Source organism: Epithele typhae, assembly GCF_022376455.1.
Source record: "Epithele typhae strain CBS 203.58 chromosome Unknown BXZ73scaffold_11, whole genome shotgun sequence".
NCBI lineage: Eukaryota > Fungi > Basidiomycota > Agaricomycetes > Polyporales > Epitheliaceae > Epithele > Epithele typhae.
In genome coordinates this window covers 291,688-307,358 of record NW_025954202.1, presented here as the reverse complement: position 1 = coordinate 307,358, position 15,671 = coordinate 291,688, and the positions used below count along the sequence as shown (strand labels likewise).

The 15,671-nt window shown below is 56.6% G+C and overlaps 3 protein-coding genes across 3 annotated transcripts; all 3 read right to left on the bottom strand.

Moving 5' to 3' along the window:
* Positions 1-5,259: 5,259 nt before the first annotated feature.
* BXZ73DRAFT_43457 (cryptococcal mannosyltransferase 1-domain-containing protein) lies at positions 5,260-7,233 on the bottom strand (the record flags this gene model as incomplete). Its single annotated transcript, XM_048019150.1, has 4 exons — positions 5,260-5,347; positions 5,406-6,182; positions 6,236-6,868; positions 6,920-7,233. The coding sequence occupies 4 exons, from the start codon at positions 7,231-7,233 to the stop codon at positions 5,260-5,262; spliced, it is 1,812 nt and encodes a 603-aa protein (XP_047880002.1).
* Positions 7,234-7,408: 175 nt separating this feature from the next.
* On the bottom strand, positions 7,409-10,956 carry BXZ73DRAFT_43644 (uncharacterized protein; the record flags this gene model as incomplete). The annotated part of the gene is made up of 10 exons (XM_048019183.1): positions 7,409-7,947; positions 8,002-8,074; positions 8,254-9,051; positions 9,106-9,225; positions 9,283-9,554; positions 9,609-9,690; positions 9,732-10,314; positions 10,541-10,659; positions 10,716-10,846; positions 10,899-10,956. 10 exons carry the CDS (start codon positions 10,954-10,956, stop codon positions 7,409-7,411), a joined length of 2,775 nt encoding a protein of 924 aa, XP_047880001.1.
* A 370-nt stretch (positions 10,957-11,326) lies between these two features.
* BXZ73DRAFT_43542 (uncharacterized protein) lies at positions 11,327-15,504 on the bottom strand (the record flags this gene model as incomplete). The annotated part of the gene is made up of 9 exons (XM_048019167.1): positions 11,327-11,952; positions 12,125-12,389; positions 12,439-12,561; positions 12,706-13,011; positions 13,060-13,645; positions 13,704-13,959; positions 14,010-14,270; positions 14,330-15,105; positions 15,191-15,504. The coding sequence occupies 9 exons, from the start codon at positions 15,502-15,504 to the stop codon at positions 11,327-11,329; spliced, it is 3,513 nt and encodes a 1,170-aa protein (XP_047880000.1).
* Positions 15,505-15,671: the final 167 nt, after the last annotated feature.

Below are 15,671 nucleotides of genomic sequence, written 5' to 3'. Positions count from 1 at the left end.
GCAAATAGTGGCAAACAGTGTCCATATATGGTGGAGAGAGAGGCAGCTGACAAAGATTGGGTAGCACAGCCCCACCAAAAGAGGATGGATTGCAGCCAGGGCTTGTGGATGACAATTTTAGGTGGCTGGGTGTGGCTTGCAGTAGCTGGCAGTGGTGGCTGTGGCTGAGAGCGAAAATAGGCGCCTATAAGCGCCCAGATGGGCTGGGTGGCTGGTCCCAGGCTCTAAACATGTTGTTATAGGCTCAAATGACACAAGATGATGAAACAAAGTACATAGATTGTGTGTGCAGAACTACTAGTGCCTACCTACCAAAAATGAAGCAGATCCAACCATGGGAAGGGGATGGATGGCAGGCAAGGCTTGTGGATGTAGCAGCGCTATGGGCGCCTCTGAAATAGACGCCCGTGAGCGCTGTGCTAACCCATACCATCAGTATGTGCACAGAGGGGCCAAAAATGCGAAGTGGGGGATAAATGGGGGGTCTACAGAAAGAGCACGCGCCTGGGAACAATCTGGCAGTGTTCTAAGAGTGAGGGGGCATGGGAAGGGAGGCACAGTGACGTCAAAGTACTATAGGGAAGAGAATGTAGGCAGAGAAACACTCACCTAGTACCTATAAACACTGAAAGCTTACCAAAACATCAAAGAGAAAGCTGAATCCATCTCACACAGAACTCGGTCTGTGCTCCAACGACCAGGCCACCCAAAATGGCAATGTCGCAGGCATCCCAGGCTCAGGACCACCGCTCTAAATTGGTGCATCAAGTAGGCATGGTACAGGAGCACAGGGACTGTGGGGGGCATCCTCCCACTCATAAGCACTGACTTTGGCCAAAAGCCAGGCAACAGAGGTGAAGGGTGGATGAGAGTCCCCCAAGAGAGGAGGAGCAGTGGCAGGAGCGATGAGAGTGCGCTGCTGGGGCTTATGTAACAGTTTTCTCACACACCTTATTAGGCAACTGCATCTGGGAACATTGCTTACACTCTCTATTGCTCATTTCATGTCCGTTTCTTATGATTTAAACTATGCCGAGTACGTACTCAAAGTGGCGTTTGAATGGTGTATGTTACATAGGCATATTCCCAGGCACAGTGGTATAACCCAGTCAACACTGCCAAGCAGTAGTTGCTACAGTATAGCAGCTGCAAAGCACAATACATAACATAACATATACTGTCTTGTAGCCCTTCGAAGAGGTGTTCTAATACACCTACATATATAGTGATTGGCCCAGAAACAAGCCTATAATCAGCCATATACAGTACATATAGTGCTGCAGCAGTGTTACTCAAACCATTCCATCGCATCTGCTTCTAGAATCACATGACCTATACCACCACATCCGCATTATCAATGCCCATCCAACGAATCTACAACTATCTTCAACAGACATCATCTGAGCTCATACCAATAGTTACAACATATGAACCATATGTCATTGACCTTGCAGTGCTTCCAACACTGCATTGATATGAGCGCTTTGTTCACATCTAGACTGGCTGCTATGTGGACTAGGTTCACGAATATAATCAACATTATAGGGAATTGATCTGATTTACTAGTAGGCAGGCATAGGTGCAATGAGCAGAGGCAGGGCGATACAGCCACTGGGTGTCTAATAACTTGCGGAAGCCTCACTTTTCTGAAAGCAGCCCTTCAAAATTCGAATCAATGTCTATAAATCTTGAGTATATTCATAGTAGTAGTCCATATAGAGTCTGACTGAAGTCCCCAAAGAGCGCTCATCTCAGTCTTGTTGAATAGGTGTGAACACTAACAGGCACTACAAAGTGTAGAAAGGAGTGAAGCGCTGGGCCCAGGTGGCAGTGCAAACCCAGCGCTAGTGGAACCCTACAGGGGGACCCTAACCCAGAGCTAGGGTGATGGGAGTAAGTAGCAAACCTATGCGTGGGAAGTGGCTGTGCTAGTCAAGAGTAATCGGAGTCTGGAATATATTCCCACGGCGTTGAGTTAAGGGTGTCGCGTGTCGCAGCCAGAGCCCACCCCATAAAGAACGATTCATTCGTACCTCATTAATCGTAACATGACGCTGACCAGAACCTCTCCTTCTCCTTTAGCGTGGAACATGCGGCCGTCGGCAGAGCGGATAGGGACCGGGGTGATATCACGGAACATTTTGAAGTTCTCGTGATGCGGTTCAAAGTGTCGGCTTGCCCCAGAGTCAAGGAGGCAAGTGTCGCGCGTGAGGCCGGCCGTGTTCTGGGTGACGTGCGCGAAGTCCGTTGAGACGCTAAGGTAAGCAAATGCTCCCTCGCTCGCGTTCTCCTCAACTACGGCTGACTTTGCCGATTCTCCCCCTGCCTTCCCCTTGCCCTTGCCTCGTCCTCGTTTCTTCGGGCCCTTCCCCTCAGCTCCTCCTCCCTTGCTCCAACAGTCGGCCTTGAAGTGGCCGGTCTTGTTGCAGTTATGGCACCGATCCTCGGGGCATGCGGCTGCAGCAACGGGGGTGCTCGAACTCGAGCTCCCGCTCATGGCGTGCTCGTCATGGGCGATGTCAATGAGGGTGGTGAGGAGAGCTTCTGGGGTGACGGCTATACTTGATATGGAGGCGGAGGCTTGGATGGCACGGATGGTCTGGCCATACGACTTCGGGAGGACGGACAGGATGTGGACAACGTACTGGTCGCCTGTTAGGTAGCCGCCGGCCGTGAAGTATTCAGCTCGGAGTTGTGCGAGCTCGTTGAGAACAGGTTGGGGGTCTGCGCCTTCTTCGCAATGGAGTGCCTGGATGCGGCAGAGGATGTTTGCCTGCACGAACGTGCCCTGTCGGTCGAAGCAAGTAGTGACGATGGCCCAAAGGTCCTTCCCTAGCGTGAGCGGGGTGATCTCGAGTCGGAGATCCTCCGGCAAGGTCTGAAAGAGAAGGGTTTTGATTTGGTTGTGGGCAGCCGTCCACTTGTCGACCTTTGTCTCGTACTCTTCCAGCGCCTCGTAGTACTTCTCTTGTTCCTCCTCCGGTGTGAGAGTGCTTCCTTGAGCGGGCGATGCGGTTACGGTGGTTGCGGAACCGCCGGCTGTCGACTGTGACGCTGATCGCGGCCGTGTCGCCGCTGAGGCTGACGCGGAGCGGCTGATCGCACCAGACGCGGCTGGAACCGCGTGCATGGATGTGGGAAGCACAGGAGGGTTGGGACGGCGGTCCGTACCTTCAAGGTAGCGCCGCAAGCCTTTTGCGTGGACAGCGGAGATAAACTGGTTCTTGTACATGATCCAGTTTGATCCGTCCAAAGCAAGGTGCAGGACTCCGAAGGACGCCCATCCACTTGAGGAAGAAGTTTCGGGATACGAGGAAGCCATGGTCGAGGCAGGGCTCATAACCTGTCAACGGGTACGAGCGCTGGCGAGCTAGCGAGAGCGTGGGGCGAACGAGCTCAGTCTCGGGGGGAAAAGACTCATAGTATTAAGGGTAAGTACCTAGCGAGAGCGTGAGGCAAACGAGCTAGGTAACGAGTAAGTATGCAGTCCAGAATACGAAGTATACGGATGGGGAGCTCACCTCAGTCTCGGGGGGAAAAGACTGAGGTGCGCGGGTCGTGTGAGAACCGGTATAAGTGATGCGGGTGCGTACGGAAGCTAAGGTACAGGTACGCAAAGAGATCTACGAACATAAGGGGAAACACATGGTGTGCACCAGACGCAACTCGTCCGGGCCGGGACATCTACCGCAGTCGTGGCTTGCCGTCCAACAGGAGTCGTTAGCCTCGCTTGACGCGTTGCATCGCTCCTGCCTCAGCACGGGACTTGTCGCTCACCTTCCTCTCTCACAGAGCATGACACAGGTGGTGCCTCAGAGTGCCACGAGCTCAGCGCGACCCGCACACGCTTCTCGCATGGACCCTGGCCACGCACCGTGACACGCTTCATGCGCGCGGTGCCGCACGCGACCGCTCTTGTCCCATCTGTCAGCCATCCCTGTATTTCTAGTACGAAATATCTACGTTATCACTCCAACGGTCTATCTGCCAGACTGCGTCCAGAGCTGGACGCCGTAGACTAGAGTCATGTGAGGGATGTCTAGCCCACAAAGATGAAGTTAACATAGCTATACATATATACAGGCAATCGAGATACTCACCTAGCCCACAAAGACCAAGAGGTCGAGATGAGGGCTAGGACACGAAGTGCAAGTGCTATGTGAGTCCGCGATACGGGCGCTTAAGCGCGGGAACGACCTTCCAATATAGTAAAAGGCAGAGAAAAGGCGAAAAATAATACATAGAGCAAGTTCAGAGTCCGTGCCACGACAGAGCCATGGTGAAAGACAATTGAGAGAGGAACTTGGGATGTCCACCAATTGTTAAGTTTCAACAATATGGTTCGTTGGAATCCTCCTAACAATTGTTGAGTTCACTCACAGGCTCATATAGGGCACTCTTCATGAGAAGGTAACAGCCCTTGTACCGTTGTTCAATTGATTGAAGTGACGCAGTAGTGATATTGAGATGGACGGACAAACAGAGCAAAGAGACACACAGAACGATGGTGGTAAAAAGTAGAGTGAAGATTTGTGCTGCACTTTGCAGGAGCACATTCATATACATGGAGAGGACAAAGAACTGATGCGAGCGAGAGATGAGAGATTACGCTAACATATCTAATCTAATCTAAAATTGTCCTATGACAGTTATATTCCCTTTATAGACATGATTTTAAGACACCTGTGATGATCTCAAGACTCACCTGAGGTTCACCACTCCCAGATTCTTACAAGGTCTAACCTTCAAGGACAATAAACAAATGTTGAAAAACATGCACATATAAGAACCTGTTGTTAGCAGTTCTCAGTAACCACATATGAAGTGTTAGGATTAGTGAATAAAAAGAGATCACATGTGTTGTGAACAAATTAGAGTACCATTAGAACTGTGAGGAAAGCAAAAAAAATACTGAATCTCAATCACAGACACCTGCCTATCACAAGCTGTTCAAAGGCCAATTAAACAATTCTAGTAGGGCCAAGTATACTGTACCATTTTGATCTATCTGAACTAGGCCTTTGTGTGTGACAGCTGGGCACACCATTCAAAGAGAAACAGAGAAGTTATCTATGCCACAGATCCACACAGAACACACCCTGAAGGCCGAAACTGCTATGGACATGCAGAATGAGTGCGCAAGTCAATAAGTGCCTATCAACCAGGCTCAAACCATGGGCTTGTGATGCGTGACATTCGAATAGATCGAAATGGTACAGTAACAGTGAGTAGGTATAACATCCTCTACCGTAGGGTTCATCATCTTGACAGACTTTCCTCTAACTCATGGTGAATAGAGAACGAGATCCTCCGCTGTGTTTTGGCTGCTCTCCGCCCTCCTGTGGTCCTGTATGTGTCCAGTCAGTATCCAATTTTCACGTCACAAGCAAGCTTCATCAACGTACGTCTGCTCCTGGCACACGAACGTGTCCGGCGCGCCCTCCCACTCATCCAGCACGTCCTGTCGCCCGTCGCCCTGCTCCTCCTCGCGGTCCGGGGGCCCGAAGAGGTCGAGCGCGAGCTGCGTGTGCGACACGCCCGCGTACGTCGTCACGCACCGCGGGTTCACCAGGATGCGCGCGGCGAGGAACACCGCGTTCGGGATCGTCAGCCGCGAGTCCGGGCTCTCGTATGTCTCCGGGGGGTCCACCGCGGGGAGGTCAGACGCGTCGTAGTCCGAGCCTACGTTAGCGTCCGCGTCGTCCTGCGCCTTCGGCTTGTCCGCCTGCCGCGGCGCGAGCGGCTCGCCGTCCGCGGGATCGGGGGAACGTTTCCGCTTCCTCGTCGGGCCATCGGAGTTCGGGTTGGGCGTGGACGAGGCGATGTCGAGGTCGTCCTTCATGCCCTCCTTGGCTTTGTATTGCCATAGATCGCGGCAGAACCACGCTTGCGTACTGTCCAAACAAGGCGCGTCGGGATCGCGTTCGGGGATGTCACGGTGGCTCGCGGTCGCGTTGAAGAAGTCCAAGCCAGAACGGTATTGGATGCCGGCGTAGTATGACTGCGAGGGGTCCACAACGTGTGTACCAGACTCGCAGCAGAAGACTTGGAAGGGGAGATGTTGTATGTACCGTTGCGCACTGGTGATGTCGCGAGGGGGCACGGATGTGAGGGCAGACTCAGAGATGGCGTTCGACTTGGATTGGCGGAATTGGTCGCCGTTGATATCGCGTGTTCTCCAGCTGCACGACTTTGAGGATGCGCCGGAAGAGCGAAGGAAAGGAAAATGACGCACCGGTCAGAGAAGATGAAAAACCCGTTGTGCTCTGCCCAATCCATGCCACAGACCATCGCGGCGTCGTTCACCACGCTGACCTTGATGGTCTCGAGGATATCGTTGGGGCACGTGAAGCCCTTGAGCCAGATAACGCGGTAGAACTTGATGCTACGCTTCTCGTAGAGCTCGTGAAGAGGTTCAAGGACTAGATTGCGAGTGTACGCTTCCTCCAACGGATAGTACGCGGCCGAAGGGTCTTCCGTCATGCCAGGGACGCGTCGTATGCGGAAGGGGATGCCGAGCATGATCAAGACTGCCTCGCAGAGATCCGTCAAAGTCTCTGTCGAGTCAGAGGAGTCGTAGTCCAACATGGAGACGAAGACGTTGGACGGTCCAAGGCGCTTGGCAAGCTGGACAATGACGGCAAGCTGGTCGACGAGGAAGTGGTCGGCAGAGTGGATGACCATACCGACGAAGTAGAGCTGGTTGCTGCGCGAGAGCTCTCCGTACGCGTCTTCGTGTTTGTTCTGACCGAATGGTCGTGTGAGAGTCGGGCAGAGGGCTGCCACCCAACCATTCAAGGTGAGCAGCTGCTCGATAGAAGACAGCATGCCTTGCTCGTCCATGTGCGAGGTTTCGTGGTTGAGGATGCTGCACGACGTATGAGGAAGCGGGGGAGAAGGGAGAACAGACAGGGCGCACTATGGTTTCTGGAACCTGTCCCAATAGTCCTGCACTCCGTCATTGATCACGTCCGAGAACAAGTCCGCGCGTTCATCCCTGCCGAGACGAGCTTGGAGAAAATCGTGTTTGCGGGCATCTAATGGTTTGTCTGAGCCGGTGACGAGGTCGAGCACGTTCTGTTTGCGGATCTCCTTCGGGTCCACGGAACGGCCGTAGAGTCCGGAAACGGCAGCGGGGGTGGCGGGAGACGCGAAGAGGACCTTGATGAGAACGGTGAGGGTGGCGAGAATGAAGACGCGGACAACGGTGCGTCGGCGTACAACGAGGGCCATAGCGGTCGTGATTGTGAGGAAAGCGTCGCCCGGGGCAGACCCGGCGGAGAGGAGGGTGGCAGTCGCGGCGAGAGCGGGGCGAACACCCGCCGCTCTCTCCACGCGAGGTGGCACCGGCGCTTCACGCGACCATTGAAGCAATTATCATAAGAAAGTAAGCTACGGAGCAGACACATCATCGTCTCCTTGTCTTCGCCCGGGCCCCGAACGCCTTGAACGTCGCCCCGTCGTCCGAATCGTCGTCCACCACCGTCGCCGGCGCCTTCCGCCGCGTCCCTGCACTCTTCCCCCGCCCTGTCGTTTGCATCTTCTTCTCCCGTCCGGTTGACCGCAGCGTCCCTCCCATCTCCTCATCGTCTGACCCTGCTCCAGCCTCGGGGGCGGCAGCCATAGTCCAGTCCTCGTCTTTTTCGTCTTCGTCGGACTGTATGAACAGTGGCCGCTTTGTCCCTCTCCGTCGTTCGGAGGCTTCCTTCCCTTGCGATTGACCGGACTTCAGTGTTCCGCTCTGCGTGGTGGTATCCACAATAACTGGTTTCTCTTCCTCGGAGTCTGAGACAAGCTGTGGACGGTGCTTGGATCCTCGGTGTTGTGTTGTCGGCTGGCTGGAAGCGTTCCTCGTCCCTTTTGTGCCCTTCGTCTCGATCGTGAGTGGCTGCGACTGAGAGTTGGACCCTACGGACGGCTGGGTTTGAGAGGACCCTTTCCAGTACTCTATAGAAAAGGTAAATCTCTGCTCCTCTCATTAGAGTTCATAAGTCGACTCACGAGAACCGAGACCCATGTCACATTGATCCTGCACATACACCTCCAGGGGACGAGCCCGCTCGCCAAACACTTTCTGCTCGCCCACAGTCAGCGGTTGGCAGAAATCTGAACTAAGCTATTACTCACCCTCTTGAACTTCTTGAAGTCTGGCAGACCCTGCCAATCCTGCCGTCCGTCCCCACGAACTAGCGTCCTCGTCCCCGGCTCGCGAAATAGCGGCATCTCCATTACGACCATAAAGTTCCCCCTGACGTCCCCATCGTCCCCAAACTCCTCGAGTATCTTCCACTCCTCGTCCTGCCGCTCGTACTCCAGGTCTGGCCTCGAGATCCGCAGGTTGTTGAACTCGCGGTCGAACGTGTCTTCGGTCTTCTTCCCCCGCTTCGTCGACGCGACCGCCTTCAGGAACGCCACGTCCTTGTCCACGTCGTCCGCGGCCTGCTGCGTGTCCTTCGCCTTCGACGCCGGCTTCGGTTTCACATACACCTGCGACTGCGCCATGTCCACGCGCGTCACAATCTTGGACATCGGTTTGGCAGGCGGTGGCGCCTCAGTCTGCGCCTGAGTCTGGGCGGGAGCTTCGTCTTCCTCCATCTGGACCTTCCTCTTTCGTCGCGGGGGCTTGACGTCCATCGCCTCGTCCTCCTCCCCACCGCTCGGCTTCCGCTTCGCGCCGCGTGTTTGGCTCTGCAACGAGCTTTCCTCCTCTTCTTCGGGCACGACACCCAGCTGCCTCCTGACGCGGACCCCGTCAGTCGACGTGCTCGTGAGGCTGCCGCTCGCTCCTCCCGCCATCGCAGACGGTTCGTACTGGGTGGTACTCCCTCCGCTGGCCATATGCTGGCTTGAATACTCGTCGACGCTCATTTTGGACACCCGGTCGGGATCGCTCTCCTCGAAGAGCGACTTGAATTTCTTAAGCGGGGGCTCTTTAGCCTCTGGAACGAACCCCGGCTCCTCTGATGCAAGGAACGACGGAACAGACGCGGCATTCTGTGCGTGGGTGCCTACACGTCTCTTCAGTCTTGATGGACGGGAAGGCGTAGGCGGCTGGGAGAGAACGTGTCAAATCATGCAAGCCTAGCTTGGCCGACAACTTACAACCACACTTTCAGAGTAAACCGGTTCTTCAGAAGGTTCCACTGACGCCCTGTTCAAAGCAACAGCTGCCGATATGTCTTCGGAGGGAGTAGGATCCCTGGCTCGAGCCCTTCTCACCAATGCCTAGAACGAACACAACCTCATCAGAATATAGGGATTAAATACCGGCGTCAGTCTCACCCGACGAGGTGGAGCCGCTGTTGGCGGCGGGGCCTCCACTACAGGTTCAGGGGCTGGATCTGGTACAGCTTGTGATACGGGCTCTCGCGCAGGAGGAGGTGAGGGAGCTCGTGAACCCCCGTGGGATGTTGCTCGTCGGAGCGGCCTCTTTCTTGTGAGTTGTAATGGTGGCTCTGTCTCCGCCTGTTGAGAAACAGCCCCGGTAGGATTGATGGATGGTTCATTTTCAATAGAGTTTGGGACGCCATCTGGTAATAGTGAGTCTTCGACTTCTAGAGGACCACGAATCGGTATCAACATACGTTCGGAAACAACTAACAACTCACCATCCTGGGCGTCGCAAGCAGAATCCACATGGTCGAGCTGAGCATAAGCCGCCGCGTCCACGATCTTCTCTGGCTCCACAAACTTCAAACCAGAACTGCAAAACCATGAGTACCATCGCAAACCCGCAATCTCACAGCATACCTCCTCGCCACCTGCACGAGCTCCCTCCACCCCTCCTTCCCGACCGCCGCGACGGCCGAGCTGCTCGCAGCCACCAGCACCACACTCGTCCCCTTCGCCTGCGCCTTACCCAAAGTCCTCTGAAACGCCTCCATGCCCTTGTCAATCGCGAACGCCTCGCAGCTCCCCCGCCCCCTCTTCACGAGCTCGTGCATGCCCGTGCCCGCTTCCGCCCCCTTCTCGCCCACGAACACGAACACGCACCCGGCGAACAGCGTCGCGCGCTCCTCGTTCGGCTCCCACACCTCGTGCTTCTTCAGCGGCGCCGGCAGCCCCGGAGAAAATCCTGGCCGGTACGTGCGCGTCGACGGCAGCACGTACGTCGTCTCGAGCGCCGCGGGCTCGCCTTCCTCAGCCGCGGTGCCAGCCGCGACGACCGCGCCGAGCCATTCCGGCTTCACGAACGTTGCGACGGACAGCAGCGAGGTCGCGATGGCAGGCGTGAGGGCGTACGCGGGGGCAAGGTGGTGGGTGACGTCGGGGTGCGGGGTCGGGACGAGGTGGATGCCTGGAAGTGCTGTCAGCCTCGCGCGGAACCACATCCGCGAAGAGAGGAGGCGTACCGAGATCCGCGCACTGCGCTACGGAGACCCCACTTCCGCCTTTCCCTGGGGGGCTGTAGCAGACCACTCGCTCCCAGACAACCCTGCAGTCTCCTATCGGACCATGTTCACCACAAGGAGCAGCCAACACGATAACTCACTTGACGTATGTGCTCGCAGACATGTGTATGATGTCTTCGCTCTCCAACTCCATACTGGAGTCTCCCTGACAAGCCATGCGGGGCGTTTGCAGAGAGGGGCGTTCCACCGGCCGGACGCGCTTGGTCAGATTGCGAAGAGTGAGCGTCGGGATGAAGCTCGGGTCCGTCTATGCATAGCACTGTCAGCCAACGACGCGGAATAGTGCGTGCCAACTTGACACACCGCCTGGTCCTCATCGCAAGTACCAACGACAAAAGAGGCGTGCAACTTCGAGATAGCCTTGCTCTTGATCTGGAGGGGGAGCTCTCTTCTACCGAGCTCGTAAGTCTTGCCCGGCTTGAGCAGCTTCTTCTCTGAAGACAGGCGTAAATGTCATGCAATGCAGAATAGGCGACAGAACCATACTCTCTGGAGCCTGGCCTTCGTTGTGGTCCTCATCGAACGGGCCGGAGATGATCCACATCGCTCCGTTTGGTCGAGTTGCGATGTCCGCAAGCGCAGATGGGATAGGGATAGTAACAGAAGCGCAATCACAAAGGATAACCACGCCGGATTGAAGCTGAGGACCGAGTACTGGGTGGTGGTCTGAGCGAACGGTGAGCCGCGCTCAGCGCTCAGCCCTCGACGCGTCGAGACGCGTCTTTAAGCGCCAACCGCAGCGTCCGCATGACCTATATTTCGTTGATCACTAATAACGCCCCAGACGCAAACGAGTCAGACAATGCAACGATCTGTCTATCATTGAGAAACTTCGATGCAGGACATCCTCTGGAGTAGCAATAGAGTACAATGTAAACTGAGTAAGAACACCACGACATAACGGAATAAGTATACTAAGCATCAGCAACCACCGTCGTAGGCAATGCTTCTACCACTGGGGAAGCAGCTTCGGTCGGTATTGCCTCCGCAGCGGCCACCGTCGCCTGTGGTGAAGGGTTCGGAGTGGGCTGAGTTGCAACGGCACTCGTCGAGGGAAGGGTGGGGGCAGGAGGTGGAGTGGGAGCAATCTTAGGCCCCGCGTACGGGCGTTGCCAATTCAACATCATTTGCGAGTCCGCCGGCGGTCGATAAGGTGCGGGGGGTTGAGACGGAGGCGTGCTCAGCACCGGTGCCGCCAAATGGCCGTACTGGGGGTACATCCCGTACGACGTCGCCGCTGCCCCGCCCACGTAGGGGAAGTATCCTGAAGGTGCCGGCGGGATTTGAGGCGGCGGTGGATATATCGCGCCATGCGAATATGAATGGCTTGCCGGAAGCTGACCCACAGCGACAGGGGCCGGCGCTGGTTGCATTCCCGGAAGAGAAGCGTACTGGTACTGCGACCATGATTGATACTGCTGGTACGTGGATGGCTTAGAAAGATGGATAGCCGTCGTCTGTTGGCCGAGGGTAGATGCAGAAGGTCCTGGGGAGATCTGAAGCGGCGCGCTTGTCTCCGTGAATCCGGGTTGAGACGGTCCTCGAGGTGCTAGAGATGACAACGACGTCGACGGTGGTGGTGCCGATAATGATACTGAGCGAGACGGGAGGGCTGAAGGTGGTTGCGAAGGCCTGATAATCGGTATGACAGGCACTTCGACATCGAACCAGATCAGACTAAAATTAACTCCAACGGCAAAGAAATCGAGTACCTTTGGAGCGGTCCGGAGCAGCGACGGTTGGTTTCGAGCCGGCGACATCTGTGTCACCGAAGACAACGCTTCGCCACTTGAATTCTCGCTTCATGCCCTGATCCCAGAGAACCTCGACAGAGGCCGACTCTTCGATGAGGCGAACGAGTGTAACTTCGAAGACACCAGCGGTGACGCGCAACTTGATTCTCGACATGGGCGGCAGAGCAAGAAGCTGTTTCCGGATCCTATCCTGCTGCTGTGCCTTCTTGAGCGCCAGCGTGTCCTAGATGCGGATGAGCACACATCTCAGTCGCATTTTCAGAAGAACGTACCGGATTGTGCTGATGACACAACAGCTCGAACTCTGCTTTCTTGATAGTCCTAGGTGCAGGTTCTGGTTCGTCTGGGGATGGAAGCAACGGCTGAGAACAGTTCCCGTCGACGTCCATAGGTTGCTCTACATGTGCAGAAACCGTTGCCGCCGAAGGCTGATCAAGAACACAGAGGGATGGTGGGGTGATCGCGAGCCCAGGAGCAGGTGGAAGAACGTTGTCGCATGGCACGGGCGCGGGAGTAGGGACAAGTGAGGCAGAAGGGACTTGTTCGGCGGAGGGCGGTGTTGGAATAAACGATGATGATGAAGACGCGGCAGCTGAAGTGCTACCAGGATGCAACATGAGGACTGGATCACTTGTGGGCTGGGAAGATAGAGCTGGAGGTGCCATCGTCTGGTTGTCCACGGCGACAACTTCCTTCTCGACCTCGCGAAGGACCTTGAAGACAATCCCTGATTCGTGCCCTTCTTTCGCACATGAGACGTGGAATGCCTTCGAACACCGACCCTTCGTGCACTGAACCGGTGCACCGTGTGTCTTGTGTCTCACCTTGCTGCAAGCGGAACATTTCTGCAAAAACATGAGGACGTCATTTATATCCATGAGACCAGTACTCACCAAATTCCACCGATCCTTTACGATACCATCAACGCCAAATACTACACGCTCCTTTTCTCCATCGGGTTCGAGCTCGCCACCATCAAGCACATCCACCCACGTCTCCGGTACGATACTTGCACAATCCGCGTGGGCCATGCAGGTCCCCGCCACGGCGGCAGCGATGTTTCCCGGCTCGTACCACCACGCAGGAGGGTCTTGCACTCGCAACAAGCCATCGTGAGACATTGACACGCACAAACAACACGGGAACGGTTCCGGCTGCTTGGGCGGGGGTGGAAGCTTTAGCGTGACCTTGAGCTGCTTCGTGGAATCCGCCAGCTTAGAGGATGACGCGATTGGCTGTTCTGACGAAACAGTAGCCTTCGTCCTTTGTTTCTTGGGTTTCGGAGCGGCATTATCCTCTGCCTTGCGCTTGTGGGGAGCTTGCGGGTGAGGCTGAGGTGCCTGGGCTTTCGCCTCCGACTCACTATCCGGGTTGCTGGGCGGGAGCAATTTGATGGAGCAAAGCTTCCTGCGATTGCGGTAGACCTCGTTGCCTTCCGACGCGCGTTCATACAAGAGTTGATCGACGTCAATGCGGACACTAGGGAGGGGAGTCATAAGCTCTCACGCTTAAAAGGGGTGAAAGGGATCAGGCGTACCTGAAGTCGACGCAAGTGCAGATCTTGGCAGTCCGGCCAATGTCGATCCAGCTGTCAAGAGCAAAATTGACGCTCTCGGCACAATTGAAGCCGAGATTGAAGCCTGCATGGTAGCCACGAGGAAATGTGATGACGAACTCGCCCTCGCGTTGAACGAGGCAGTTTGGGCGGCAGGAAGACCCAGCAAGGAGAGTCGGAGAGGCAAGATAGGACTTGTGTCGAAGGAACTGGGGGCAGTTGTTGCCGGGGAACATGCCTAGGAGGAGCGTCAGCTATGGCGACGAGAAGACAGAGGAAGATGCGCACTCCTCAGTGTTTGTTCTAAGGCCGAGGCGCGTGCTTGAGGTACGGCGTACCAGAACTTGGGAGCACCGAAGTGAATGTAGTTGATACTGAAGAGGTCCATGTCCTCGACGTGCCAAGCAAAAGTAGCCCTCCACATGCCGAAATAGAGGTAGGGAGTGTTGACCCCTGGTAATCCCTTTGAAGATGGCGACAGCAACCGCGTGAGTGTTGAAGGAAGGTGCGCTACATTCCACGTCGTCGTCTCGTCCGTGAACAGTGAGCCTACGACGCCGATGAGCCTGACGCCCATGGTAGATGACTGGCCAAACGACGACGCGCACCTTGCATGTCTGCACCGTACCACGGCGCCTTGCCGAACGAACACGTCTTCCAGTACCGCCGCTCGAGCTCTTTGCAAAACTCCGCCGTGTAACTGCTTGCTTCGGTCTCGGGCGGAAGCCACGCGGCATGCGGATCGAAGTTCTCCAAGAACTGGGCGTCCTTGCGTGCGTTCTTCTCCGTCTGCACATGTGCTCGAACCCTTTTTTGCTTTTTGGGCTTGACGTCTTCTGCGACCTCGACCAGATCCTTAATCTCCGCCCCTTCCTCTTCCTCCTCTCCCCGCGCTGGCGTGTGCTCTAGCCTCGAAGGCCCCGGGACAGGCGCCGAACCTGCAGCGGCAGTCTTCTCCCCATTCTCGACGACGGGAGACAACGCGCGATTGCTGTGCGGCGGGGAGATCAGCGCAGACGCAAACTCCGCGGGGCGCCCCTCCTCCTCCTCCGCCTTCACGTCCACCTGCATCGCGTCCGGCTCCGCCGTCTCCGACGCCCCGGCCACCGTCGTGCCCCTCCTGCTTCCGCCACTCCTCCTCGTCCGCCTCGCACCGGTCCCGGCGTCCTTCGCGCGCGCGTTCCGGCCGCCCATCTCGTGCACGCCCGGCGCGCGGTACTGGTCCTGCGCGCAGAGCTCCGCCCAGTCGCGCACGCTCATCGTCCTCCGCTTCTCCATGTTGCACTGCAGGTACCGCCCGTTCGAGCCCTCCATGCGCTGCTCGATCGGGCTCGTAAGCTTCACGTGCCCGAGCTGCGGGACGACCGACGGCAGCCGTTCCGTCCTGCACGTCCAGGTGTGAATGACTCGTTCAGAGAAGGGCAGAAGGGGAGGGACGGAAGGGGAGCGGAGGATGATGAACGGACTACGCACCACTCCTTCGGGGGATAATCTTCACGATCCCGCTGCGCACGCCCCACGGCTCGACGCGGTTCATGTACTCCTCAAAGTCTGCGAACTCGGCCATCGTCGGGCGGAAGACGGGGATGCCGCGTTCCGCGTTCGGGTCGTCCTTCGGGTCGAGCCACGCGCGGCCCTCGGAGTGGGGAGAGGGCGGGAACTGGACGGCGTCGTGGCCGTAGAAGTGGTCAGGCTGCACCGGGATTGCTGGGGACGATGCCCGGGAGCCAGGGCCGCGAGAGGAGGGTTGCGAGGACGAGGGAGAGGAGGCTGCTGACGCCATGGTGGCTAGCCCCTCGGGTGAGATGGTGTATGCGCTCGGCGCAACCACCGGGGATGAAGGAATATGTCGGGGCACTTGGGTGTGCGAGAGTGGATGCTGCGATGGGCCAGGACGAGGTGGTTGCGGAGGACGAGGAGAGTGCAGCCGGGGTCGTCGCGGCGGCGGAG